This window comes from Phalacrocorax aristotelis, chromosome 21 (assembly GCF_949628215.1).
Source record: "Phalacrocorax aristotelis chromosome 21, bGulAri2.1, whole genome shotgun sequence".
Taxonomy (NCBI): Eukaryota; Metazoa; Chordata; class Aves; order Suliformes; family Phalacrocoracidae; genus Phalacrocorax; species Phalacrocorax aristotelis.
In genome coordinates this window covers 2,625,355-2,652,300 of record NC_134296.1, presented here as the reverse complement: position 1 = coordinate 2,652,300, position 26,946 = coordinate 2,625,355, and the positions used below count along the sequence as shown (strand labels likewise).

The following is a 26,946-nucleotide window of genomic DNA, read 5'->3' as shown; positions in this document are numbered from 1 at the left end:
GCCCTGGGCTCAGATGCAACTCAGGGTCCCCAAGGGACTACAGTCGCTTGGCTCTTCCAAATAAACTGCCCACAAGCAAAAGCGCTTCGTTTTTCCTAATAGTTTAATTAGACTTTAATGATTTATTGCTCATCTGCAAGGATTAATATTGCATTCATTAAAAATCATTCATATACAAAATAAACCTCTCCCTCCCGGCCCGACGTTGCCACCGCCATCCCCGGGCTCCCCCCCCCCACGACATGGCTTATACAGAGATGGAGCCCTTACGCCGAGGTTTGACCCTAAGGTGGATGGGAAAGGGGGGGACCATGACCCCCAAATGCAAGGGTCCCGGCCTGGGTCCCCTCAGGGGGAAGGTGGGACACTCTCCCTGCCTCCCTGCAGACACCCGTCCTGGCTCCTGAGCCAGGCCTGAGTCCCCCATGAAGTTTCAGGGATGGTGACGGGGACCCTGCGAGGCAGGTGATCCCCAAAATCTGTGGGGAGAGCAAGCGACCCAGTGACAGTCCAGGAGGAGATCGGGCAGGGTGAGAAAGAGGAATAGTCAAAGTAGGAGGTGGAGAGGAAAAGAGGAGGGCGATCAAAGACACGAGCATCCCTCCCATCCCCATGAAGGAGCTTTGCACCCCTGGGGGAAGCAGCGGCACCCCCAACCCTGAACATCCCCAGGGAGGGCCCCAGCTAGGGCAGCACTAAAAAGGCAACCCTGGTCCACGGGACGGGGGGCCCGGAGGTGATGGAGCAGCCCCGGCCGTGGGTACCGCAGCATCTCCATTATCCGTGTACCGGGAGATGCAGGCAGGGCAGGCAGCGGGGACCTCCTTCCCTCCATGCTCTGGCCTTGGCTGGGGGACGAAAAAGGCATTGGGGGGGGGGAGGACAAAAAAGCCAAGAGAAACCTCACTGGATTGCAAGGAGCTTCCCCCCGTCCCAGGACAGGCTCCAAGAGATGGAAAAGAGAAACATGTCACCACCGAGGATGGGGAGAGGGATGAACGAGGCGATGAGAGCGGCTGAAACGCACTGCGAGAGGGCAGGGAAGAGCTGAGAAAGCCCAGCTCAAGGGCCGGGGCAGCAACGGGGAGCCGAGGGCTTTGCGCAGGGGTCTGTGGCACAGATGGCCCAGGCTGGGGTATGGGGAAGGCTCATCTCTGCATCCGTCTCAAAACAAAAAGTGAAACACACACACCCAAAAAAAAAAAAAGCAACCCAGACACCCTCAAAACCACCCCGTGCTTCTCAGTGGGAGATGGGGCTGCTCGGACACAGCGAGCACCCAGACTCGGCAGGCAGCTGCATCCCCAATGCTCCCCCCCCCTTAAAAACATCTCTTTAATGATCAAAACGGAAAAAAGAAAAAAAAAAAACAAACGAAAATATTTTTAACTCAATTAAGGTGCAGTTTGGCTAAAAAACCTAGGAGAGATGAGGATAATGCTGGGTAAGCGACCCCCGTCCAAATTCAGATTAGCACCCTGAAACAGTGAACTCCCCCGTACCCGGCCGGCCACCAAACCCGGGCCAGTGGCCACCAAACCTGGGTCACCTCAACGCAGGGACCTGGGCCAGACTTGGGGACAGTCACCTATTCGCGAGGTGGCCAGCAGGCGCCACTCTGCTCCCAAGCCGCGCTAGGAGCATTGATCTAGCAGCTAAAACTGGGCTCTTTAAGGCAATTTAGAAGTTGCAGATAATCCACACAAAGAAAAAAAAAAAAAAACATAAGATAGAACAGCATCTCCGTATCTGCAGGGATCCCGGCCGAGACTAACACAGGCTGGAAAGGTGAAAAAAAACCACAAAACCAAAACCAAAAACATTGCTGCGGGAATGAATTGCCCTTGGCACATCAGGAAAGGGAACCCCTCTCTGGGAGCCAGAGCTGGGAGCCACCAGCGGCTTCAGCCACATGAAAGCAAGAAGCGAATCCCAGGTTGTCTGCCAAGATCAGACAGAGATGTGATCACGTAAAAGGGTGAAACTGAGGAGGAAAAAAAGAGTGACCTTAAAATCACACTCATAAATGTAAAAACAGGTTTCTCTGTTGGTTTTTTAAAAAAAGAAAAAAGGTAAAACAAAATAAAATGATCTTTAAAAATAATCTCTCTAATGTTGCCTTGTGTGGTCTGGTCCTTCATGGGTATGGTCCATCAGTATCTAGAAGAGAAGGGAGGGGACAGTGAGGCCGTGGGTGCTTGGGGACACAGCTCCTGGGAGCTGATGCTGTCCCAGCACAAGGAGGTGCCCCAACAGCACCCACTGGGTGGGGAGACGGCGGCTCCCTGCCCCGGCCAGCACTGACCTGTAGTAATTGGGTTTGAAAGGCCCGTTTTTGTTGAGTCCCAGGTATTTCGCCTGATCGTCCGTCAGTTCTGTCAGGTGGGCGTCAAACGAAGGCAGATGCAAGCTGGCGACGTACTCGTCTGGGAAGGGGGAGAGGAAAGAGGGGATCAGGGGGTGCACACCCCCCACTACACTGTCAAGGAGACGATGCATGAACACCTCATATGGCACGAAAAGGGCCAGGGCACCATACTGGGTCTGGCCAGGCAGACCTTGCTATCTAGCGCCATGGATTCACTCTCAGGTAAGCCTACGGCAGAGCTGAGCCCAAGCCCCGGAGCTGAGCAGGGCCGGATGTGCACCAAAGGGCACAGGGGTTGCATGAAAAGCCTCGGAGCAACAAGTCTGCAGGATAAGGAACGCCTGCCACGCTGCGGAACATTAAGGACAATAAATCTAACAACCTGCAAGTGTTTTAAGGTTGCTGCCTCTGATGGCTTCCCTGAACTCCTCCTCTCCCTGAGTGTTGTCCAGCCCAGGTTTGAGTTTCTCCTTACATCCAAAACCACTGGCCCACAGCAGCCCAGGGCATTAAGTCAGTCTGGGTTCCCTTCACTCACCCATCTTCTTCGGCAGCAGGTACACGTCCTGTTTGTAACGACCCTCGGGAGCGTTGTAGAGCTCAATCAGAGCCAGAGCCTGCAGAGATCACAGGGGACAGCCCGGGGACAGTCAGGGACGGCCACCAAGCCGGGCAGCACTGAACACCCACAGGGGCACAAAGCTCTCGGCAGCAGAGATAAGTGTTTGGGAGCCTGAGGGAGGGGGAAACCATGTCCAAAATGCCTTGAAGGAAAGGCTTCCACCTAAGGGTACATCCCTCTCTGGGTCTCCATAATCCCACCACCTGGGGGAGGACCAGAGAGATGGGAGATGAGATGCCACCCAGCTTGTTTGCAGCACCTGGGCTTAACGCCCCGGGAAAAACCAGAACACGAGGAGAGAAGGGAGGGGAGCAGCTCTAATTCTCTTAAACTGTATGGCTGCCGCATCACGCAGAAATGAAGGGATTGCTCATTTTAAGCTGGCAGCATCACTCCAAAAGCCACAGCCACTGCTTCAGGCAGGAATAAAACTGCATCTCCCCCGAGTGCCAGTTCACGCAGCTGAGCGCAAGGTCCAAAACACAGCCTGGTCCCTGTCCATTTGGTCTGACAAGTGTGAGGATAAGGAAATTCCCCACCATTAGCGCGGCTGTCCTCCCCCACCATCGCAGTCCCTCTGTGGTTCCAGCCCGGTGGGTTTCTTCCATCGCTCGCCAACCAAGGGCTGCACCGGCCTCGGCTGCTTGCGCAGCCAGCGCCAACTGCAGATCTCAGATCGGAGCCAAATTTAATCAACATTTTCTTTGGAAAGGCAAGAGTCATGACAAACAGCGTCCACCCAGCTGAGCTGGCACTGATGCTGGGGAGCATTTTAACCACCGGCCTCCAGATCCCCAAAACTCACCCCAGGTTTTGGTTTTTTTTCTTAAGTGATGTAGAAATCAAGAGTCCAAAGACAAAGAAAAGCCTTGCTTTGAGATAAGCTTAAACCTGTGCCCTAGCACAGTGGCTTACAGCACAGCAGGAGCTCTGCCACAAAGCCTGGCTCATTTAAACGCTCTCTCCCAGCTGTAACCAAAGTAGTAACTTCACATCATCATTAACTGCATCCCAGCCAAGAGGTGGGGGCTACAGTATCTCTGGGACCGGTGCCATCCCAAGGACCCATCCAACTGTGTATTCCAAGCTTCTTCCAAACCATCCCCACCCCAAGGCCCGTGCAAGGCCCTGGAGCATCCCCCACCCCTCGCACCCCAGCCCTGCGGGATACAGACCTGAGTGGTGGCTGTGATGGAGAGAACAAAGGTGGGAACCGTGGAGCAGCTCAGGTTGAGAAGACGGCCCTAGGAGACAGCAGGAGGAGTTTGCAGAGAGCTGAACTTGCCCCCAAAGCCAAACCGAATCAAGTCCCAAGACAGAATTCACCTCTACCCCCTCCCTGGGGCAGGGGGCAACGAGAGCACGGTGATTCAAGGGCCACCTACATAACCAGAGTGTTCAAACTCTGCCTCAGTTTCCACCCTAACCCTCAGCTTTAAGGCAGAGAGATTTTGTGGTCCCTAGAAAGAGCCAGTCCCTCCTACTGCCAGGAGAGCTCAAGTGGGAAGAGGAGACACCCAGCCGGTACGCTGCGTGGGAAACCCTGCCAAGGCCAGAAGCAGACGGCGTTTGGCTGATAGGGAAGGCTCTCGGCTCGAAAGAACGGAACCAGATGGCATCTCTGTGGCTGCATGTGGTACATGATACCCCTCCCTGCCTCAAGAAAAGGAAAATTTTAAAAGTCAGGAAACCCTTTCCTGAGCTCTGAGCCTCCTCCTAGGTACGAAACATCTCAGCACTTCTCCACCCGGTTAAACCTCTGTTACAAACTTGGCATGCAGTGATTGCCCAAAGCGACGTCGTGGCACAGCTCTCAACGCACCTCAGCCAGCAACACCACCCGCTTCCCGTCCGGCCAGATGACGTGGTCCACTTGAGAGCGGACCCGCTCCCAGGTCAGCTCCGGGGTCCGGAGGCTGGTCTGCAAGAGCAGGAGGAAGAGGTTGGAGTCATCGCGGGAGGACGGCAGAGTGGATGCAGCCGTCGAGGCTGCAGGCAGACTCACCACATCGATCTCGGTATTGGAGTGGCCCATGTTGCACACGATGCAGCTGTTCTTCATCCGATCCAGGTGTTCTCTGGTCACAACATTCTTGTTTCCTGCAGAGAGGGCACAGATGAACCCAAGGCAGTGGAAATATAGACCCTCTGATTTCTCCTTCCCGGCACTCGGGTCAGAGAAGCTCAGCTTGGGGCAACATCAGATAACTACAACCAGAACGAGAGCCTTACTGGCTGTGACAACAGAGAAACACAGGGGCTGAGTGCTGATCTGTGGTCCCACAAATTAACCAGGCCCTAGGAAACCCAAAAATACCTCTGGGAACACATGGCTGTGACATCCCTCCTCCCAGGGGCTGAGGAAGACTGTGGCCAAATAGCAGGCTGGCGGGTAGGAGGAAAAGCTCTTGCCAGAGCGCAGCTATTGCGGCACGTGGCAGCAAAGTATCCCCCATCCCAACGCCCCCAGAGCCCTTGGGACACCCGCTTGGGAATGACTGCTCCTTCTCAGCCTGCTCCAAGGCTCACCCACGACCTGCTCCATCCCTACCTGTGCAGGTGATGACGACATCCACCTGACGGATTACTTCACTCAGCTTCACCACCCGAAATCCATCCATGCTGGCAAAAAAGGGTGAGATGGACCACCATGAGGAGGAGAAGCCTGTTCCCCCTCTGCCCCAGGCCAGGAGGGATCTCAGCGCTGTATTGCTGCAGCGGCTCTGAACTGCTCACACAGCAGCCAGGCTATCCTTCCACACCCCAGGGACACCAGGTGCAAGAGGAAGGGCTGTGCAAAGGATGCAGTATCAAACCTGCTCTCACAAATGCTGGAGGAGCCAGGGGATGTGTGGAGCATTCAGCCAGCCCTGCATGAACCCTCAAGCAGCCTTCCCAAGCCAGCTGGTGCCTACTGCCTGGTACCTCTCAGCCCTGAAAGCTGCCCCAGCCCTTCCCCATCGCAACCCAACAAGATATACATTCTCCAAGATGAGCCACAGATCCTCCTGGCTGTGCTTCAGCCTCTGTCAGGGTTTAAAGGAGGCCAGAGAGCAGATGAAGAGACGCTCACAAGCAGCATGTAACATCTTACCAAGCTTGGAGAGCGCAGATGGGGTCGATCTCCGTGACGTAGACGATCGCTCCCAGGGCTTTCAGAGCGGCGCAGCATCCCTTGCCGACCTGCCAAGACAAAGCGTCAGCGTGAAGCCGAACACGGGATGCGCCGAGTGCTACAAGCCCTTTCCTAAAACAGCCCGAGCGTGTCCCAGGCTGGGAGAGGCTCATCCCTGCCATCTGCCTGATGCCAGGAGCAGCTCAGCGATGTACCTGGCGAGTGGCACTTCTGCCGCAAGCCCAGCTCCCCCTCCAAGGCCACCAGCCCTCCAGCACAGCCACCAGCTGGCAGAAGCTTTCCAAAACCAACACGCTCACAGCCTGTGCAGCCCCCGGCATCACAGGCGCCCTTCCGAGCTCTCCTCCAAGGGGAGATTAAAGCCAGTCTGGACGAGCATGCACTTCCCCTACTTGCCTTTAAGCCAAAGGGTTTCTTTGGCATTCAGAGCTCTCCTGCACTGATCAGGGGACAGATCCTGCATTCCACACCCCCTGCATCAGCATGGGGGACAGCAGAGCTCCTGCAACAGTATCTCTGACTCTATCCCTCTCCCCTCTACAAAATTAAACAGAAGTCCGGCTCTCCATGCCACTTACCCACACTATCACATGGCTAACCTGCATGTACCGATGCTCAGCCCCATTTTCTGACCAGCAAGATGCTGCCAGCTAAGAAACACCTCCAGAAGCACCATTGCTTATCACCCACCTCTGATCTCAGGTCTACTGAAAACAGCCAAGCAGGGCAAACTGGGACTCCAACCCACATCCAAAGGGGAAAACAGTGAGGGTAGAAGGACTCCCTTGCTTTGGAGAAGTCCAGTAAAACTCAGGACATGCCCTGGGGATTACAACTCCCAGCACAACTCATGGCTGGAGAATCAGACGGCAGCCTCTTGGTCGAGCAGAGCTGGGCTCCACTGGTGTCTAAATAAATTAAGAGCGTTCCTGCTGGGAAGAGCATTTGCAGCTACTGCCAGGCCCTTCGCAGCGCGGGAAGATAAACACCCACGCAGACAGTGCACAGATGGAGGGAAGGTGTCAGCTCCCAGCTCCGCACTCTTCCAGGGCAGAATCACTTACAAGTTCGTGATATGATTCCCCTCTGCCAGAACATGATCCACCAGCGAGATGCAGCCTGCCCCTCTGCCTCCTCTGCCACAGGCTCGGTGACAGCCGGGCTGGGTGCTGAACTTGGTCCAGGGACAGCAGATGGAAGCACCCATGAGTAGTTGCAATTCAGGCCAGCGTTCCCAGCTACTGTCATATTTGCAGCCCAGCTAATCTGCAAGCAAACTGGGAAATCTGATGCTTGATCTCCAGCCTCCCAGCAGGTTCTAGCAACATTTCCCTGGTAATTGCTCACCAGGTTTGATCTACTCTATATCAAGGGCACACGGTCTTTGTGCAGGGAAGAAGCGGGATGCTGAGCTCAGGGGAAGGATGGCTCAGGGGGAGACTGACTCACAGCTCCACCGACTGCCGCTTACGAAACTCACCTCCCCATAACCACAAACCACCACTTGCTTCCCTCCAAACATCACATCCGTGGTCCTCTTCAGGCTGGGGGACAGAGAGAGACCTGTGTTGGGATTAGTCAAGCGCACACCGCTGATGGCACAAGGCAGCGCTCTGCTGCAAGAGCCCCAAAAACCAGGTCCTGCAAGCACACAGCAAGGGCAAAGCAGCAAAGAGCCCAATCTCTGCTCAAGGGGAGCTGGAGCCAAACCCAGTGGTGTGAGAGTGACTGGATGGGGAGAAGGGTTGGACTCACCCGTCCAGGATGGATTCCCGGCAGCAATATAGGTTATCGAACTTCTGTTTGGTGACAGAGTCGTTCACATTCATGGCTGGGACACACAGCTTGCCGGCCTTGGAGAGCTGGTACAGCCTGGAAGAGGACGAAGGCAGGTCAGAGCAGGGAGCAGCAACCCAACAGATCTCCAGATCAGCCTTCCTAAACCTCCCACCTGTGCACACCAGTCACGCTCTCCTCCACAATCCCTCGGATTTTCTTGAATACGTTAGGGTATTTCTTATAAACCCAGTGGGTCAGGTCCCCGCCATCGTCCAGGATCTAGAGAACAGGCAAGGAAGAACATGGAGCAGTCAGGCCTTCCACTGGGAAAAGCACCCACAGGGGACAGGATGGGGAAAAAGAGATGGAGAGCATCCTCAGGCACTGATGGGGGGCTGCTTGGGCAGAGGCCTGGGGGTCAGGAATCCTGGGTTCACCTAGTTGCCAGCAGCTCGAAGTCTCCTCCAAAACACAGAGGATTTCTTACCCCCTGCATGGGGCTGGTGGATCCTAGCAGGGTTTTCTGCCCTTGCTATTGCTCTGCAGCCTGGAAACGTGACCACAGGCAGCACTAACTAAACAAGCCGAGATCAGAAGGACGCCACAACATTCATGCGCTGAGAGCAAACAGTTGAGAGGAAAGGCTGCAGGAGCTGTCACAGCCCACTGCCCATGCTATCGCATCATTAGCGATCACGGACCATGCATCAAGGCAGTGAGAGGCATCATCTGCTTTCAGCATGGGAAAGGTCCCCTGAAGAGGCCACTGTCTCTTTGGGAGAGGGTGGATGGGATCTGTGTTGAGGGGAGTGGTTAGGGCAGCTCACATAGGGCCGACCCTGCGGGAAAAGAGGTCCTATAGTTTCTCGATTCGCTGGCATGGGAGCATCTCCTGCCGGAGCTGCCATCAGGCTGTACCAACTCGGGACACTTTCTATAGCTCCCACAATGCCCACGGTGGGCCCAACCCAGCGCTGGCTGCCGTTCTCCAGGACCCCCCGTTTAACAGGGGCTCAGAGGCCTTTGCAATGCCAGCAGATGCTCAGGTAGCCCCAGCAGGCTCCCAGGAACAGCCCCGGGGCAGGAAGGGTGAGGAATGCCCAGTGACCACTCCACAAAGGAGGAAGGGCTGAAAGAAGGTTCATTACCATGTTGGCCTGCCAGCCATCTACATTAACACAGCGGTCAATGCACCACCAGAAGTCATCCTCCGACTCCCCCTTCCAGGCAAACACGGCAACACCTAGAAGAAGAGGAGCATCCTTGGCATCTGCCACATTTGGCAGAGCTCTCTCCTGCTCAGCCAGCTCAGGAAAGCCACAGACAGGAGGGCCAAGGGGCCGTGCAGAGATCAAACCGCAGTCCACAACAGGATCAGACCTGTTTATCCCAGCCTAAAAGATACGTGGTCCAAACCACTCCTTAAACCGGCCGGCTGGGACAAGGCTACAGAGCCGGGAGGGGCTGGAAGGGCTCTGCATCCCTAGGCTCAGCTGTACTCACCAGCTTCTGCCAAGGCAGCCGCCACCTCGTTCTGGGTGGAATAGATGTTACAGGCAGACCAGCGGCACTGCGCTCCCAGCGCGCACAGCGTCTCGATCAGCACCTGCGAGACAGCGGGGTGAGCGGCAGCCCCGAGGCAGCGGTGATGGGCACAAGCACACCAGCATGGCACAGGACCCCAGGCGCAGCCTCACACAACAGGCAGTGTTGCAACAGATTGGCTCCAGCAAACATTGCCCTGGGGAAATGTGGGCAGCAGAACCTCTCCAAGATGTTTCCAGAAAAGTGAAGGTGCCTCCTCCAATTGCCCAAAGCTGGGAAACTTAAGAGACTTTCTTCCCCCGGGGAGAAATAGTCTTTCCTACCCCAGATGCCCCGAATAAGCAGCCACTTACCGCAGTCTGTGCTGTAATGTGGGTACAGCCCACAATTTTAGCTCCAGCCAAAGGCTTCTCCCCTTGAGCTCGTTTCCTGAGTGAAATCAGAGCAGACATGTCTGCAAAAGGAACAGAGGGGTTTTAATGGCGGCTTAGTCCAGAAAGGCCCCTCTCTGCCAGACCTGCTCTCCTTTCTGGGGTCTCCCAGGCTACACGCAGCCCCAGTTTTTGCTGCAGTCATTACACAGCCGGGGAGAAAACGCCTCATCCCTGGCCCGGCAGGTCTGGCCAAAAAGGGACCACAGCACCAGTGTCACTTGACCACTTAACAACAGAAGTCTGGGACAGGCACTGCCCAAGGCAGGCATCGGATGTGCCCCAGTTAAGGGCAGTCACCAGCCCTGCAGCAGAACAGCATCATGGAGAAGCACCTGAAGATGGAAACAGTGCTGCCACATCTCAGACGAGCTGCTCTAAATGGGCCTGGATTATCTTCCCCTTCTAAGGCTTTGGCAGCATTTGTGTAAGAGGAGCCCGAAAGCAAAGTTACCCAATCACCCCACTGGAAATGGTAACTCAGCATCCCACAAGCCCCAGGGGAAGGGGTTGGGACTGTCAGTTTTCATGTCTCTGAAGGCGCTGCAAGATCCTTGCCCACTGAGGTTTCTCGTCCAAAGCCACCAGAACATTAAACCCTGCAAGAGCCCTGCTGTTGTTAGAAAATGGATGCCACACATCATTAACGCTTGCTGTCGCGTCTAGCTCTTCCCCACATAATCTGTTGATTCGGGGGGGAGGGGATGACAGGGTATCCGAGGCTGTAGCATGGGAATTGCCACGGCTCAGCTCCTGGTCTCGTGAGAGCACGGCACTCGGCTGCAAGCCCCACACTCCACTGTTACCTTGTTCAGCGATCTCAATCTCCCGGCGCCCAAACTCTGCCTGCTTGATGTTCTTCACACAGAAATTGCTGCTGCCTTTGGAGTTGGTTTGTTGTTTCTCTCGGGGGGACATCTCATCATCAGAGCTGTCCGTGTAGGAGGCAGCTAAAGCGGGAGAGGAACGCATGTTACCCCAAGTCTCAGGAGTCCAGGGACCTCCCACCCTTCAGGTTTCTGCTCCATTTTGCCTCCCAGCTTTCACGCACGCACCCACTCATGGCTCAAACTACAACTCCCCTACGGAAAGCCAATGTCCAAAAGGAATTTTGCACTCTTGCTCCCTATAACAACGCAGAACTGACTGGGTTATCAATGGGTAATCAATGCCTGAGCATCAGGAACCCCCAGTATTAATCCCTCTGCATCCCAGTACAACACACCAGCATGGAGCACCCTGAGACACGGTGTGAGCAGCGCGTCCACAGCGGCACCAATGCCAGCTTTGGGAGAGGCCCAGGCAGGGACAAGGAGCCCAGCACCTACCGGAGCTGTAGCTGTCGGTGGAAGACTGCGAGATGGAGCGGGACAAGGACCGACGGCCCGTCTTGGTTGGGAACTTGGTGAACTCCTGCATGTCATCTGCAAACTGGATTTGCTAAGGAGTGCAAAGGAAGAGAAGTGCTAAATCAGCAGGTGCTTCTTACAGCACATCATCCTTCCAGGCTGCACGGGACCATGGCTCCCTTCAGCCCCCCTTGACTGCCGGAGTCGCAGAAATGAGCACCACCAAACACACCACGGAACAGATCTGCGGCTACAGATGCAAAGAGCTGAACCCCCTCCTCTGCCTGATCATCTGTCCCCAGAAAGTTACGACAGATTTTACGCCTAACACCTGAAGGTAAAAGGAAAAAAAGCAACCAGTGAGGATGAACCATCCCCTTTAGCCCACCTCTGGCTCCCTGAGGCTCCTCCAAGGAAGTCAGACTGCTTGTACAACACAAATACCGTGCAGCCCTCCAGACAAGCCCTGCGCAGGCAGACCCCCACTCCAACCTCAACCGGTCCTGACTGATTTCTGCCCCAAAAGTGCAGCAGCGAGAAAGCTGGGGTGGTCCCAGCAGAAACTCAGATCCCTGGTGCTTCCAGGCTCTTCCCACAGGTTAAAAACATGGCACACCCTTCCAAAATCAATGCTAAAAGCAGGAGGGAAAAAAAAACAGCAAGAGAGAACATTTCAACAAAAAGTAGTTGACATTGCATTGCTTTTCAGTCTCCTCTGTGTTACAGATGTTTCCATTGTAAGAGAAACCCTAAAACAGCCACCCCTCCTTCCTGTCTCGGCCAGAGGCAACTCAAGGCTCCGGCACCTACCACTGGCTCATCAAATTCAAGTGTTTTGGGCCGAAAGGAGGGGAAAAATAGCCCCAAAATGCTCAGCTGCTGCACTCATGCCATATGACCAGCCAGCAAAAAGCCTTATTGCTGCTTCTGCAAGAGAAAGACAACAGAGATGAAAGGGAATTAGGAAAAGCACCAGCAAATCCAGCCTGATGCCCCCCTCCCCGGCAGGCTGCCACGCAGGAGACCCCGACAAAGAGCCCCAGCACGGCCTCTTCCCTCTGATCGCGTCGCTGCAGGATTTAATTTTGCCACTTAACAGGGATGAGACATCATCACAGGGAGTGGGATTAACAAAGCATCCCCACGGACCCAAGAGACCTCGAGAAGAGTCCCGAAGAAATCAAGCTGATGGAAAGAGACAGGCCACAGAGGCCTCAAGGAGGGGTTTTCCATGCCACAACAATCCCAAAAGCTCCCTGAAAGCTTTGATGCAGGAAACAGCCTTCAAAGGGAGAAGAATGAAACTACTTGGTTGCAATGATCCATCCCGAAAAGGAGGAATCTACACAGTCTGGGTCTGGAGCATCTGCACCACTAGTATGGCCATTGGGGCTGTAAAACGGAGCCGCGGTTCCTGGAGAAACCCAGCCGATGGGCCAGAAGCAGTGTTGGTATTCTGCTCAGGAGGGGAAACAGGGACATGAAAGCCACAGGTCAGCCCAAGGGAGGACAGGCGGGGTGATGTGGAGTGACGGAGGTGACTCCAGCATCCCCTCTGGGAACAAGGCTTGCACCAGATCAAGTCCATTACCACACCCAGGCAGGCATCCCAGGCACTTCTGTGGGTGCTGCTGCTAAAAGGTTTTTAGCCAGCTCCTCCATACTGGATGCCTGGTATCTGCTTCCCAGACCAGACTTCCCAGCAGATCCGTGCAATTCTGACAGAAATTGTGTGAATTTGCACTAGTGGAAGGAATGGGAATGCTAAATTCCGTTTGGAGGTTTTGTTTTGCTACTGGTTTAGGTCATTTGGTGCAGAGGGAGGAACTGGAGGGCGTCATAACCCGCAGCACTGCTGGCAGAGCTGGTACCAAGAGATAAGAGGTGCAGAAGCACTTCTCCAAGCAACACCAGGCAGGTAACAGCAGTGTCCTCAAGGTGCAGGGCCAGAGATGGCAGGCACAGTGGTTTTCCAGCCAAGTAATAATATTGCTGGAATTTGTTCAAGGTCTGTTGCTTGGATCAATCTTCCCCAGACAGCCTGAGAAAGGCTTGGGCCACCTCCGTGCCAGCATTATTGCTCATGGGCATTTCCAGGGTCGGGGGAAAGATCAGCAATTTCAGAACAGCAAGATTTCCACCCCTTCGCACCCACCTCTTCCTCTGGCAACTTATCAAACTAGAGGGTGTAAACGTGCCCCATAAAACAGCTGCTGGCATTAAAACAGCTTAAAGTGTTAGCTAAGGAATTTTCTCCATCTCAGGGAAAGGTTTCCAGGGAAAAGCTGAACCCAGGAGGGAAAAAAAACCCAGATAACCCAGGCTTTGCTGCTCCAGCTCAGGTGCAGGTGGGTGTCTGTCCTTGCTTACAGCATCCAGGACACAGGAAGCCCAGGCCAGAACACTTCCCTGCAGTGAAACGTGCTGCCTGGATGGTCTCGTGGAGCGAAGCTGGTTTGGGATGTGATGGGAAAGGAGAGGGCGGGGACGGAGGGCTGCTGCGCTCCCCAGCTCCACACCATCCCCACACCAGCAAGACAACTGGGGGACCGGCTTTGGGTGTCGAGCCAGCTCCAAGGCACGGGATCCCACTTTTTAGGAGAAACAGCAGTTCTAGAAATGGGGGGTTTGAATTCAAGGGGGGAAAAAAAAAATCACCGCTAAAGAAACCAAGCGCTGAATTAACCACAGTAATCCCCGCCGTGGCTTTACCAGAGCTCATCTGAACTCCGCAGCTTAGCAAAATCTGCCCTGTCTAAAATTATCATCAAACATTGCAAGCAGCTTCCGAATCGAAGGAACTGTTCGCACATCAAACCCCCTCCAAGCCCAGCAAATTAACGCAGCGTCCGGCAACCAGCCGAGAGGAAGATGAGGGAGGACAGCGGGAGCCACGGTCAGGCAAAGTGACTGAGCCAACCCGCGACGTGCATGACCGTCGGCCACATTACCTTCCACGTGCCGGGCTCTCTAGCTGCATTAAGGCGACAGAGAAAATCTCGTAATCCCTCAGCTTGTCATGGGAATTTGAATGAACGGTATCCCCGGCCGGGGGCTGCACATGAGTCGGCTGCAGCTGACCGAAGCCGGGCTGGCCGCAGCGACAGGGGACCGGGATCGGGACCGTCCAGCTGCAGAGAGCACGATCGCGAATCACATCCCAAACTTCATCCTGCTGCAAGAGGCTTTTCCAACTGGGTGGAGCACAAGGGTTTTAGAACAAGGAAAATATTTCTTCGTCCCAGCAATTCATGACCAAGGAGGCAAAACAACACAGCACTGATTTCTCTGCACAGAAGCAGAGCTGGGGGGTTTCTAGCATCGCGACCCCCTTACAGGAGGAGACAGGGCTGGGTCCTGGTGGAGCCCTGTGCCAAATGAGCGGCTCCTCGCTTGTACAGCAGGGGATTTTTGGGGGGAGGGAGATGCCCTGTAGGAAAACACCAGGGTTTGACACCTCCTGCCAAGTTTTCGCAAAGCAGTGCCGAACGCTGCCTGCTCTCACTCACACCTGCCAAGCCAGAAGTACATTTTCTCCCCTTGCGAAACCTGGCGCGACCATGCCCACTCCTGCAGATCCAACTCTTCCCAACAACAGCCACTCATTTTCAGCTCAAACCACCCCTCCAGGCACTAGGTCTGGCCAGGCAGGAGATGCAGGAGCATCATTCTCACTGATAGAGCACCGCATCCCAAAAAGGGTCAAAAGAGGTGCTAGGGACCCCCGGGCTCTCCCCAGGCCAACACCAGCCACCTTGTTCAGCTGCACTGCCTGGTGCATCCCCAAACCACCGTGAAGATAAACAGTCAGCTTCATTGAGCTTCTCCTGACATTAAAGGGTACCTGCCCATATGTCGGGACGTTGGCCGGGCAGTCCCGAACCCAGCAGCACAGGTGCCCCAGCACATACAGCCTCATTTGTTTAATTATTACAACATAGGAAGAGCAAACAGATTCCAGATCTGGACTGCTACCATCTAAATGAACTGGAAGCTCGTGACTGCTGGGTGTGCCATCCTCAATGGTTTACCCTGCGTTTTTCCCCAGCAGTCAGGCTAGAGAGCAGTTTTTTGGGCTTACCGAGTAAGAGAAGTTCCCCCCCTCCCCGCCACCTCTAAGCTGCAGAGGTCTTTGTAAATCCAGCTGGCTTAGCTCGGGCACAGTTGAGCCAGGCACTTCCCTCTCACACAAGGCAACCCCACTTTTAATTTTAAAACTCTTTCCATGCCCTGAACAGCTCCAGAGAGGATGCTCGAGCTCCTTTGCCGTGCTACACAGCCCCGACTGCATCCCACACAGCCTTGGGGGACAGCAGTGGAGCAGGTTGCAGGAGGAGGAGGAGGAGGATTTGGAAAGCATCCACCAACTCACGGCCATCCCTGAGGCCGCGTGCTGACCCGGTTCACCAAGGCGCAGGCTCCATGGGGAAAGGACACGTGCCAGGGAGCAGCTCCAGACTCCCACCTTACCAGCACCAGGTTTGCCTTAGCAACCCCCCCATTTTTTATTTTTTTTTATTAGGGACGTGAGTGATGGCACACCCACAGCGGTGTAAAAAAAAGGTGCCCTTTACACCCTTACAAAGTGGCTTTAGCCACTTCTGCCCTAGAGTAACTGGGGCAGGGTACAAGAGTAGGCTCTGCACATCACCCAAGATGAGAAGGAAGCAGCGAACCACCTCAAACCCTCCAGCCTCCCAAGTTTCCTCCACCACATCCATGGACTTGATGACACAGTGCAGTCACCCAGGGAGAAACAGCAAAATCGGAGCAGAGCATGTTCTCGCAGCAACCCAACTGCCCGGAAAGCGAGAAAGTCTGCGTAACCCACTTCTGTCCTCCCAGGAGAAAGCCTGAAAGGATCCAGGGTCCTGGGACCTTTCCCTTGACTGCAGAAAGCCAGCAGCAGAGACCAGGACTACTGAGGGCAGCACTCTTCTGGGCTCTGCTCCTGCAGCCACCTGGCTTCCAGAGGGGAGCCCACGCTTCCCAACCAGGAGAAAAGAGCCCTCCCCAAAGCCACCCACAGCCTCCTGCAACATTTGTACCCCTTGGGACAACGGGCTGGAGTAGCCCCAAGCTGGCTCGCTGCAGGTTCCCAGTGTCTCTCCCCACGCTGGCCCCGGGCTGGCAGCAGTCCCACCACGGCCGGGGGAGCCGGCGAGCGTGGCCGTGCCAGGGCGCTTGGTTTGTTTAGAGGACTTTGCTGCTGTCCTCAGAGCCCCTCTGCCCCGCTTCCAGGCTGGGAGAGCTGAGCCTGTTCCCACAGCCTTCCACAGGACAGTGTCTAGACAAGGGACGGGGAACTCGCCGCGGCCCCCCGCCCTCTGGCATGCAGCGGGACACAGCTCCAGCTCCACCACCCGACAGGACACGTCTACTTTTGGGGTGGAGATCAGGAAGACAGACATGGATGTTTTTAAGGTTCCTCTCCTGTGAGGTTACCCAACCCTGGAGAGGTATTTCTGGACCACAGCATCCCATTAGGATTGAAGGAAAGGGGAAAAATCAGGTACTCCGAGCAGTGATGGGTGCATCAGGATCAGTGAGGCTCCCACCCTGACCACTCACCATCCCCACCCCGAAACCACTAGCAAGGGGAGATTTTTGAGGCAGATTTGGCTACATGACTCAAACCACCTCCAAGCTCCGGCCAAGAGAGCCAGCACACACCTAGATGACAAGCAGCTGCACAAATTCACACGAGGCTGCGACCAAGCTCATGGGACAACCACGTTTCCAATTCAAATCAGCTCAGCAGCAACCGATACCCCAGCCAGAGCCCGAGGCCGGGCGTAGGCAGGGGGTCTGGCATTAGCAATGCCCACGGCTTCAGCCCCACCGTGCTGCAGGGATGCTGGAGGAGCAGGTCGGCAGCCGGGCACTCAGCAGGCATCTTCTGATCCTCCACGTCCACTGGCAGAGCACTGAGGGCCCTGGGGAGAGCTAGATGCATCACAGCCCTGGCTGGAGAAGTTATATGGAGGAACAGGACCTGCTTCTGCTCCAGGTGTGGCCTTTGCAACAGGAGGACTTTCTCCTGATGGTTCCCTTAACCTAAACTATTAGAAGGAACCTCAAAGTGCTTTGTTCGGGCAACAGAGCTGGGAAGAGCTGTCCGAGGGGGCTGCTCTGCTTTGGGGATCGAAGCACGATCAGTGCTGAATCCAGTGCTGCCTGGATCTGTAGCTCTTTCAGGGTGATTCACAGGGCAGGTTTTCTCCCCGGAGAGGCAGAGACCTGCCTGGCACTCTCCCCACCAACTCCCCAAGCAGGAACCACAGCCAGATCTCTGCCTGGAAACCTTTACACCATTCCTGACAAGGAAATAAAGGGCACTGAGGTCCTGGCAAAGTAAACTGGCCAAGCCCTGATACCAGCCTCCATCCTTCACTGGCGGAGAAGGGCTGGTGGGGTAAAGCACTCGGCGGCGGGGTGGAGAAACATGAAATCAAGTTCCTCGGAGTACAAGAGGAGAATTAAGGACTTTCACATGAATCCCAAAGCTCAGCAGAGAAGAAACACCAGGAAAGAAATGAGCCCATTCCAAAGGTTAATAGGCTGGAAACTACCACAAAATTTCAGTCATCATGGGAATCACTATAAATGCTAGTTAAAGGAAAAATAAACAGAAGGTGGGATTAAATAAAATAAATGTGATTTTGAGTGCCCAGCTGTTAAATAGTAACTGGGAATAACTACTGCCTTATAAACACCCTGAGGTCAAAGGTGCACTGCCTCCAGCAAGTGCAGAGGGAAAGCTCCCCACCAGCAGATAAGGCATCTAGTCCTTGGACTCCAGGAATTGAGGCAAAGGCTTGCTCCGGGCTTTAACACAGAGGGATATCTCCTTCACAGCAAGAACAGCAAAAGTCTGATACCTGGGATCCTTAAGAGCAGTTAACTCACAGGTTAACGCTACCAACCCAGCACAGCTACCCGGATGGGCAAACATTGCTTCCCACAGTATGAAAAGCAATCGGTTTAAAGACATCCCAGATTTCTCACCTATGGATTCATCCGTGGTGCCCACCCAGCCGTGCGCCTGTGGCACACCACATGTTTGGGCAACAGGATAATTCCTATTAATTGGAATTACCTTGCTGGGAGCATTGCATGGACAGGACAGGACTGTGGGTTAAATCATTTGCAGCGGCTTGTGGGGCAAACCAAGGATTAACGGCTTCAAATGGGCCAGTTGGCTGCTTCAGAGCTGGGATTCCATGGAAATGTGTTTGTGTGTCGCAGCTGATAGGGAATCATCTTTAATCAGCATCACTTTTTAAATGAATTAGAAAACTCCCCTACAACCACATCTGTACAAGACCAAGGGAACACTTAAAAGTGCTGTCAGAAGGCTCCTTCAGCTCCACCACAGGGGTCTGAAGCGAGGGTTAGCCACAAAAAAAATCCCAAACTGAAAACCCCAAACCTCTCCCCTATAATACTAAAGCAGCCCCCGTGTTTTGGGGGGTGGGCGGGAACCAGTCTACCCAGCACCCCACGTGCCCCACCTGCCTTCATTTCTCCCCATGAACTGGCTTGCAGAATCACAGCATTTGGTCTTTCAAGAGACCCATACAGCAAACACCACCCAGGCAAGGCTCCAGCTACCCTTGGCTACGCTTAGAAAACCCTCCATCCCTACACCACGGCTCTAAGGGAAAATGCCCAGCAGGATCAGCATGGAAAGCGGAGCAGCCTGTTTACAGTACATCCCCAAGAGCCAGGAAATACAGCTGTGCAGTCAGAAAACTAGAAATACCTCCTCCCCATGTTTCCAGCCCTGGCTGATCCCCCTAAGCCCCTCACAGTGGTATTTCCACAAGTGCATCACCTAGAGCTCCCCATTTCTCATTCACCAACATACTCTCTTTTCAGCTCTGGAAAAGAGATTGCTTTTGATACATCTGGTTAGAGGAAAAGGAAGGAAGGAAATCCCAGGCTTCACCTTAGGCTATTTGCTGGTCAGGACTCAGAGGAATCACTACCAGGATGGACAAACATCACCCTCCCAGACACCAACTCCTGATGTGGGAGCAAAGCCGACCCCTTCCTGCAGACAGGGTTGATTCAATTGAGCCCCCTTCTCTTAAATGGGGCAGGAGGGATAAGAAGTGACATCCTTGCGGGGATGGCGAGCTCAGAGAATATTTGGAGAAGGGGTTGATTAAAGTAAGGAGAGACACCGGCTGTGGTGCCTGTAAGAAGCTGACAGCTCCAAGGTCAACAGGGATCAGCCAGACGTTCCTGCTCCAAAACATGCCCAGGTTGGATGCAAGCCTCTCCCCATGGTGCAAGAATGTGCGATATTCGGGGCTCCCTGTGGGGAGGTGAAAGGAAGAGAGACAAAAATCAGCAGACAGAAAACAGCAGACACAGGTTGAACCTCAACCCTAGGCCATCTGGCAGGAGGACACCAAAACATGAATTTTGGCAAGGCAAAGCCCTGAGGAACCTCCTTTCCAAGCTGCCTACCTTCTCTCTCCCTGCAAAAGCCTGGAAGAAGCTATTCCCTACGCCCACACCTTGTAGATAAGCCAGGCTTCCACAACCCCCACCCAAATCACAGTTCATGAATTAAGGCAGCCCCTCCACCAGGCACGATCAGGTCCTGCCAGCAAACTCCAGGTCCGCAGGAGGCAGCCACGGGGAAGCTGTACCCACCTCCAAGGGCCGCAGGAGCCTCACCCGAATTATAATGCAGCCTGTTTGACAAGCTGGAACATCATGTCCTCGGCCACCTAAGTTCTTTGGCTGTCACCAACCTGAAGTAAACAGATTCTGCAGCAGCAATAAGCTCGTTACCAAGGCCACCGTATTGATCCCAACGTGTAATTAAAATTCACTGTTCGAGCAGCTCAATGCAACAGGGCAACTGGGGCAGCCTCCTAAAGGCATGAATAGCCCCAGCTTCCGCATCCCGCTTTCTCAGAGGCAGGGAGCCCACTGGACAAGATCAGCTGTTCAAAAACCACCCGAAGTGACAGATTTCTCTTTGGACCATCAGCCAAGATGCCCCAGAGCACCCGTTCCCCGTGCCGTGCCCTGCCGAGGGCTAGCCACGCCAGGGAAGCGTGCCGAGATGATGCTTAGCCCGAGGTTCGAAGGGTACGGTGCAGAGCAGGTTCAGGTGCTGCTGAGGGCGGCCAAGTCCCCAGGGCTTTGAAAGGGGCTCCAGCATACCCTGCTGAGATGGTAACAAGATGTTCCTCCATGGTAGGGCTGCCTGACGCTCCTACAGCAGGTCCCAGCCCCGCACTGACCTAACCCACAGTCCCATTGAGAAAGAGCAGCGCCAGGCTCTGCCAGAAGCATTAGCAAAAGGTCCTTTGCACCCATGGCTCCACAGGGCCAGCGGCAGGGCCTGGGACAGTCACCTCAAACGTCACCACAATCTACTGAGTGAAGGTGAGTCAGAGTCCCCAGATAAGCAGCCCTGATCAAAGGGCTCAGCAGGAAACGCAACAAGCCTTCTGCAAACGCGAACGTCACCTGCAGGAAACTCCTGATGATAAAAGTCACAGCCAGGCACAAGCAAATCTCTTCAGCTGAGTGCTGCTCTGAGTGGACGAGTCCCACACCTTCCCCTGCTCAAACACCTGGGACGAGGCATTCACCGATCCCTTGGAGGAACAACACGGACAGGATCCTCACCTACAAAGCCCTGCATCAAGCCAGGTAGTTATCCAAAAGGATCAACTCCAACCTGGCTTTGAAGAACTGGTTTCCCGAGCTAAAGACCCCAGCCTCAACCTCTAACAGGGAGTGCAGGAACAGGCTCCAACATTTGCATGGGCTGGAAAGCAGGGTGAAAACTCTTCTGGTCCCAAAGAAAGTATTGTGGTAGGCTGGGCCCTAGCAGAGATAATCTTGCATTTTGGAAAAGGCCTAAAGAAAACACAGCGCTCCTGCCGCCAGCAGACTTCCCATGCTCCAGACCTGGCTGCTCACGTGGGAAGGAGGCTCCCACCAAGCACAGCGGGGCTCGCAGGAGAACCAGCGCTGCTTACATGGGTGGCCTCCACACCCACACCATCAAAAGATGACGAGAGATGCTTCTGAAGACTGGGCAGAAGGAATATCCAACTCCTCTCCCATCTCCAAAGGCCAAGCATCAGAGTGGAAACCCAGCCTGCCTCACGCGACTGCAAGAGGATGAGAATGGAGAAACAAGCGCCACATGCCCTGGTACATCGTTTTGAGGACGGCTTGTGTCTGCCAGACCCCAAAAGCCTCCTTTCTTCCTGCTCTCCAGTTCAATGACTTAATTAAGCATCTTCTGGCCTTGCAGTAGTGCTGGGTCACAAGGACAAGCCTCCCTCTGGACAGCAATGAGGCCCTCCAAAAAGCCAAAGCGACAGGAAGGACCCAAGAGCAACTTCTAACAGAAATAATTCCGATTCTGTCATTCACCACAGCACCACCAGTGACCTGTGTGCTCCCAGCCCCCAGTAAATCACCTCCATTCAAAACACCCTTGTGGTTTGCTCTCACCACAGGTCAGGATACGACCAGCTCAGCCTGTGACCATCTAACCACAGCAACGTGTTCATTTATTAGGGTTTTCCCACACCCCAAGGAAGGCCAGACCCATCCCAGGTCCATACAGAGTAGGATGAGCCCTTCAACTCATCGCAGCCCAGGCATCTTGTTGTGAGCAGGAAAAACTGCAGGGAGAGGAGCGCAAGAAAGCAAAAGAGCAGAGGGTTTGGGCAAGGAAGCAAAGACGGTCGAGTGTGCGGCATCTGGCTGAACAACCAGGAGAGGAGGTGGTGGCCACTGCCCCAGACAAGCACACAAAGGCAGAGGATTTACGAACAGCCAGTCTAAGGGCTGAAATTAAAGAAAGGAAAAACGAGCGACTCCGGGAGCTCTGTCAGTACAAACAAGGACAGTCTCATCCTCCCGACAGACCAAAAGGGAAGGTGGTTTATTAGCACCCGGCCTGCCAGAGCTGCAGGGACCTGAGATGACTCGGGACTAAGAAAAATGGGGCAGAAAACCTGGCCCTGGGAAGGGGCTGTGTGCAGGCAGGGAAGCAGCAGACTGCAGCAAGGTCAGACCCTGCTCAGGCAGCAGGAGAGCAGCTCCGCACGCAACTGCAAAAAGCAGCAGCAGAAACGATGTTCTGGAGAAGGCATCCAGCCCTCCCCAGGGGAGGGCAGCTCCCCGCGGGCTCCATCCCCCTCTCCCCAGCCTTCCCCCGCTCCCATCTCCAGCCACCCCCGTCAGCCAGCGCACGCTCCAGCTCACTACCACTGCAAAGCTGCAGCGCTGTGCATTAGCATTCCCCACCGCACAGCCTCAGCGGGATTCCTCCGGCGCCAGCATCCGCAGGGGCACAGCACCAACCCAAACACACTGGCTGCGGGCTCACCGGCATCTTGGGACACGGAGGTGCCCTGTAGCTCACCTCCCCAAAAGCAAATTTCAGGCTTTAGCCCCACTTCACACCCCGGGCATGCTGCATGAGTAAGCAGATCTGTCCAAAGAGCGTCTGTCTGTCAGCACCCAGGTGTGAAGGAGCCCGCCGGACGGCGATCCCCGCGCGACAAGGACGCAATGGGGATCGAGTGAAGTGACAGACAGGGACAGCACTTGCCAAGCCCCCTTGCCTTGCCACCCATCCCTAAGCACAGCGATGCGTCCTGCCTGCTCCCACGGCTCGGCTCAGCCGGGAGTTTAAGGCTCTGCTGACTGGCTGACGTGGATTCGGAAGGCAACTGCTGTCAAGGGCACCTACAGCCTCCATGGAGGCAGAAAAGCAGATGCCCAGACGCAGTGGTGATAGTACTCGGGGATCTGGAAGAGCACAACCTGTGCCCTTAAGCTCTCCCTTCATCCCCACGCCCGCATTCACTTAAACTGGGGAAGACACAAGCCTCAGTGTTTCCAAACCGCCCCCAGCAACATCAAGGCACACACTGGAGAAAGTAGAAAGCTCAGCATCGCTCACCTCTGCCTTTAAACCACTCCCTGCCAAAGAACCGCCTCGCTCTGACCAAAGCCGGTGTTATTTTGCTGACAGCCCAATTTCCCATAAACTGCAGTGAAAAAGGAGCGTCGGCAGAGCCAGGCAACCCCAGCTCTTGGGGGAAAACCGCCCCATTTCTGCAGAAAGGCTACAGCTCTGTTCACCTCGACTGCGTCGGCTCCTACTTAAATCTGGAGTTGATCATATTTAATCTCTTAATCTCTTACCTCCCGCTGTTTCACTTTTTCACCTTAAACAAGTCACTGACAAGAGAGGAAACAAAGACGTCAGCGATCCCCCAGGCTAGCTGCGCAGCTCGGGCTCGCTCCGGGAGCCCCCGACGCAGCCTTCCAACAGCAGCGAGGACACTGACTTCTCCACAGCACCCACAGGGCCGACGTGCCACCAGCTACGTCCAGGATGCTCCCCCAGGTCCAAGCTGGGCACAGGATGCTGGTGGGCTCACGCCAGCTCTTCCGCTGCACGCTGGCTCCTTCCCCATGCACCAGTACAAGTTAAGGCCCCCTCTTTGAAAAGCTATTCAGCAGCAGGTCACACGGAAGAGACGGAGCCTGCACTAAGCTTGGCCGCATTCCCACCCTCCCCATCTCCGAACTCCTTATGCAAACTGCACTGGCAAAGTTCAAGGAGCCTAAAAACCCAGGGAGGGAGCTGCTTCAGCAGCACGCCACGATTTCCTCTACCTCGATGCTGGTAAATCATCTCTCTCAACCATCTTCCTCACTGGCCTCTGACCAGGCTGAGAGCTCCACAGGCAGCGAGCACAAAAGTCACTTTGACTTGCGTTGAATCAGAAAGGCATTTTAATAGTTTAATTGCGATCCTGCTTCGAAGGCTTCTGAGCTGGGGGCACTCAACATCTTATCTCAGGAGGCCAATTCTACCTTTTATCCTTCTGCCAACGCCTCCGCTATTACCGAGCACTATTCGCATTAACTAGCCAGGCAAGGAAAACAGTGGCCCGAAGCATTTTGTTCCTTGACCTCAGCCGCATCGCATGCTCCCCAAGATCTCACTGACTGCTGATGTTATCAACCTCAAATGTCGTGTGTCGCTCTGGGCACCTTTAATATCATCTCACAGCCAGGAAAGGCTGCAGCAGCCGCCGAGTCTGACTGTGGCTCCTCACGCCGTGCAAACAAGGCTGTGCAGCAGCAAATTCAAGGTGAAACAACATCCCATACCCCCTGAAGACACAAGCAAACTTTAGCTCTGAGGGTGCTGCATCAATTCCCCCCTACACATACATCGCATTTCTTTTTACAACACTTATTTTGGCCCCACAGGATACTCCAGGATTAGTAGTTTTCTCTCCCCTCTCAGATCAGCCAGCTGCCACCTCGCACTGTCAACTCCCAGCTTCAAGAAAGATGACAGTAATGAAAAGGTAAAAACAATCCTCAAGTTTGAGCTGTGCTGAGCCACTGCTGGAAGAGGCAGATCCCAGCTCCACATTCCTCTGCTCCTTCCTCCAGGCTATGTCCGCAGCCCGGATAAGCAGGGCCAGGTCACAGGGAGAGCCTCCAGGCCCCTGCTCCCCAGCAGCAGCCATAAGCCTGGGCAAGGAGAGATGCCTCAGACACAACTGCCTGACAGCAGCCCCTCCACGAGGGTCAGATGCTCCCTAATCCCGCCGCTGGCCGGAGCAGGCAAGAGAGATGTTCCCCCAGAGAAGGAGGACGTTCGCATTCCCTGCCACTGCTTTGCCTTTGCTTCCAGCACAGAGGCAGGCAGCTGCAGCCCCAGGGGAAACCCGATGTTCAGCACAGCGGGGACCTCCAGCCGCAGCTGCGCAGATCCGTGCAGCGCTCGGAGCACAAATCCACCTCACTGGCCAGACCAGGGACTTCAGCAGCACGTTACCGAGCCTGGCAGGTCCGCACCAAGGCAGGAACGCACGTCTCCGTACGCTCACTCATCTAAAAGCTGGTTGATTACCCAAGTTAGTGGAGGTCCTGCACCCTGCTATGGCGGCACAGCCAGCGCTCGCCCACCCACGGTGCCATCCGTACACCCCACAAGGGTTATGCAAGCAGGACCTACACCACGGGCAGCGGCACTGGGAGATCTCAGGAGCTCCTGCAAGAAGGCCTTCAAGGATGAAAGGGTAAAGAGGTGACTCAGGAGAGGTCAGCACCGGGGGCTGCTCTGGCAGCCTCTTCCCCAAGCCCAGAGGTGCTCCCACCCACAGCACCAACAGATCCCCTACCCCAAAGAAGAGTTCAACACCCCGAATTTCCTCCTGCCACCCTTTGGGGTGACCTACCGCAGGATCTGCGGGTCACTGCTGCCAGCCCGTCCTATTTAACAGGTCCCCCTCCTCTGACCCCACTGCAGAGCCTCAGGGTCCCCACACCTGCCCCCCTGACCTTACCTGCCTGGGGTCACCCTGTCCCCCAGGAACCCCTACACCACAGCCAAGCCCCCCCGCTCTGGTCCCCACCTTCCTCCTCCTCCTCCCCGCAGCTGAACCAGACCTGGTCCCAGCTCCCGCGAACCGGGCCATGCCTCCACGGAACCAGGCCCCCACCGCCCCCCGCCGGGCCAGGGCTGTACCCCAGCGCCCAGCCTCTCCCCGTTCCACCCCAAACTGGGCCAGCATCCCCCATCAGGCACCACCGCCCCCGACACCCGGCGCCAGCCGCCCCCAGGCAGGGCCAGCCCCACCTTGCCGGTACCAGTCCCCGCCCCCCCGTCGGTACCGACCTCCCTCTCCTCCGCTGAATGGCGACAGCCCCCCCTTTCCCAGTCACCCCCAACTGGGCCAGTCCCCACTTTCTCAGCGTGTCCCCCCCCCACGGGGCTGCTCTTCCCAGAGCCGGGCCAGCCTCACCCCCTCCGAACCGGGGGCTGCCCCCCCGAACCGGGCCGGCCCTCGCCGGTACCGGTACCTTCTTGGGGGCCTTGGTGACGGTGGCCATGAAGGAATACTTCTCGGCGTCCTCCACCTCCTTGGCCTGCTTCACCTCCTCGCCGCCGGCGGGCTCCGGCACCGACATCCTGAGGAGGAGGCGGCGGCGGGCCGCGGCCGCCCGCGGCACCGGGCGGGGCGGGGCACGGCGGGCAGGCGGGAGCGCTCCGGTTCGGCTCGACTGGGCCCGGCTCAGCCCGGTCCGGCTCGGCGGGGCCCGTCCGGTGCCGCGGCGGAGGCTCCGCTGCCACCGGCTCACGGGGCGCTGCGGCGGGGACTGCGGCCGCCGCGCTCGGCGCCGGGGGCGGCCCTGCCGTGACGTCAGCGCGTACGGACGTCAGCGCGCACCCGCCGGGCAAGTGAAGCCGCGCGGCGGCGGCGGGAGGAACGGGCGCGGCGCAGCGGCGCCCCCTGGCGGCGGCGAGCGGGGACGGCGTGGGGGCGGGGCGGGGCGGGGGCGGGGGCGGGGCGGGGGCGGGGCGGGGGCGGGGCCGGGGGCGGGGCCGGGGAGAGTAATCACGGAACCAATCCAAATTAAATTATAAAAGGTAAAATAAGGTGGGGTTTTTTTTCCAGGGAAAAGTATTTATGTTTATTCAGGGGATAAAATAAATATTTAAAAATAAATCAGGGAAAATATTAGATCACGGGAGAAATAAATCGGGGGTAAAATTAAAATTAAATATAAATCTGGAGAAAAAAATACAATAAATCACGGGGGAAAATAAATGGGGGAAGAAATAAATTGGGGAAAAAATTAAAAATAAATCAGGGAAAAAATTAAAATAAATCATAGAAGAAATAAAT

At 55.5% G+C, this 26,946-nt stretch overlaps 1 protein-coding gene across 1 annotated transcript; it reads right to left on the bottom strand.

Annotated features, from left to right (window-relative positions):
• Positions 1–85: 85 nt before the first annotated feature.
• On the bottom strand, positions 86–26,456 carry AHCYL1 (adenosylhomocysteinase like 1). Its single transcript, XM_075115283.1, has 17 exons — positions 26,120–26,456; positions 11,210–11,321; positions 10,688–10,831; positions 9,804–9,904; positions 9,409–9,511; positions 9,054–9,148; positions 8,078–8,184; positions 7,882–7,998; positions 7,607–7,670; positions 6,085–6,173; positions 5,542–5,612; positions 4,996–5,090; positions 4,813–4,911; positions 4,166–4,234; positions 2,907–2,985; positions 2,306–2,426; positions 86–2,160 (listed from the first exon to the last, which is right to left on the bottom strand). Exons 1-17 carry the CDS (start codon positions 26,225–26,227, stop codon positions 2,154–2,156), a joined length of 1,581 nt encoding a protein of 526 aa, XP_074971384.1. The 5' UTR covers positions 26,228–26,456; the 3' UTR covers positions 86–2,153.
• Between the last annotated feature and the right edge of the window lie 490 nt (positions 26,457–26,946).

What these genes read in the sequence shown, in the direction of transcription:
- AHCYL1 (XM_075115283.1), bottom strand. Translation starts at nt 26,227, where the DNA reads ATGTCGGTGCCGGAGCCCGCCGGCGGCGAGGAGGTGAAGCAGGCCAAG. An exon ending in GATTGAGATCGCTGAACAAG is followed by an intron (nt 9,905 to 10,687) that starts GTAACAGTGGAG and finishes TTCCTTTTGCAG; the next exon opens with ACATGTCTGCTCTGATTTCA. An exon ending in ACATTACAGCACAGACTGCG is followed by an intron (nt 9,512 to 9,803) that starts GTAAGTGGCTGC and finishes GCTGTCTCGCAG; the next exon opens with GTGCTGATCGAGACGCTGTG.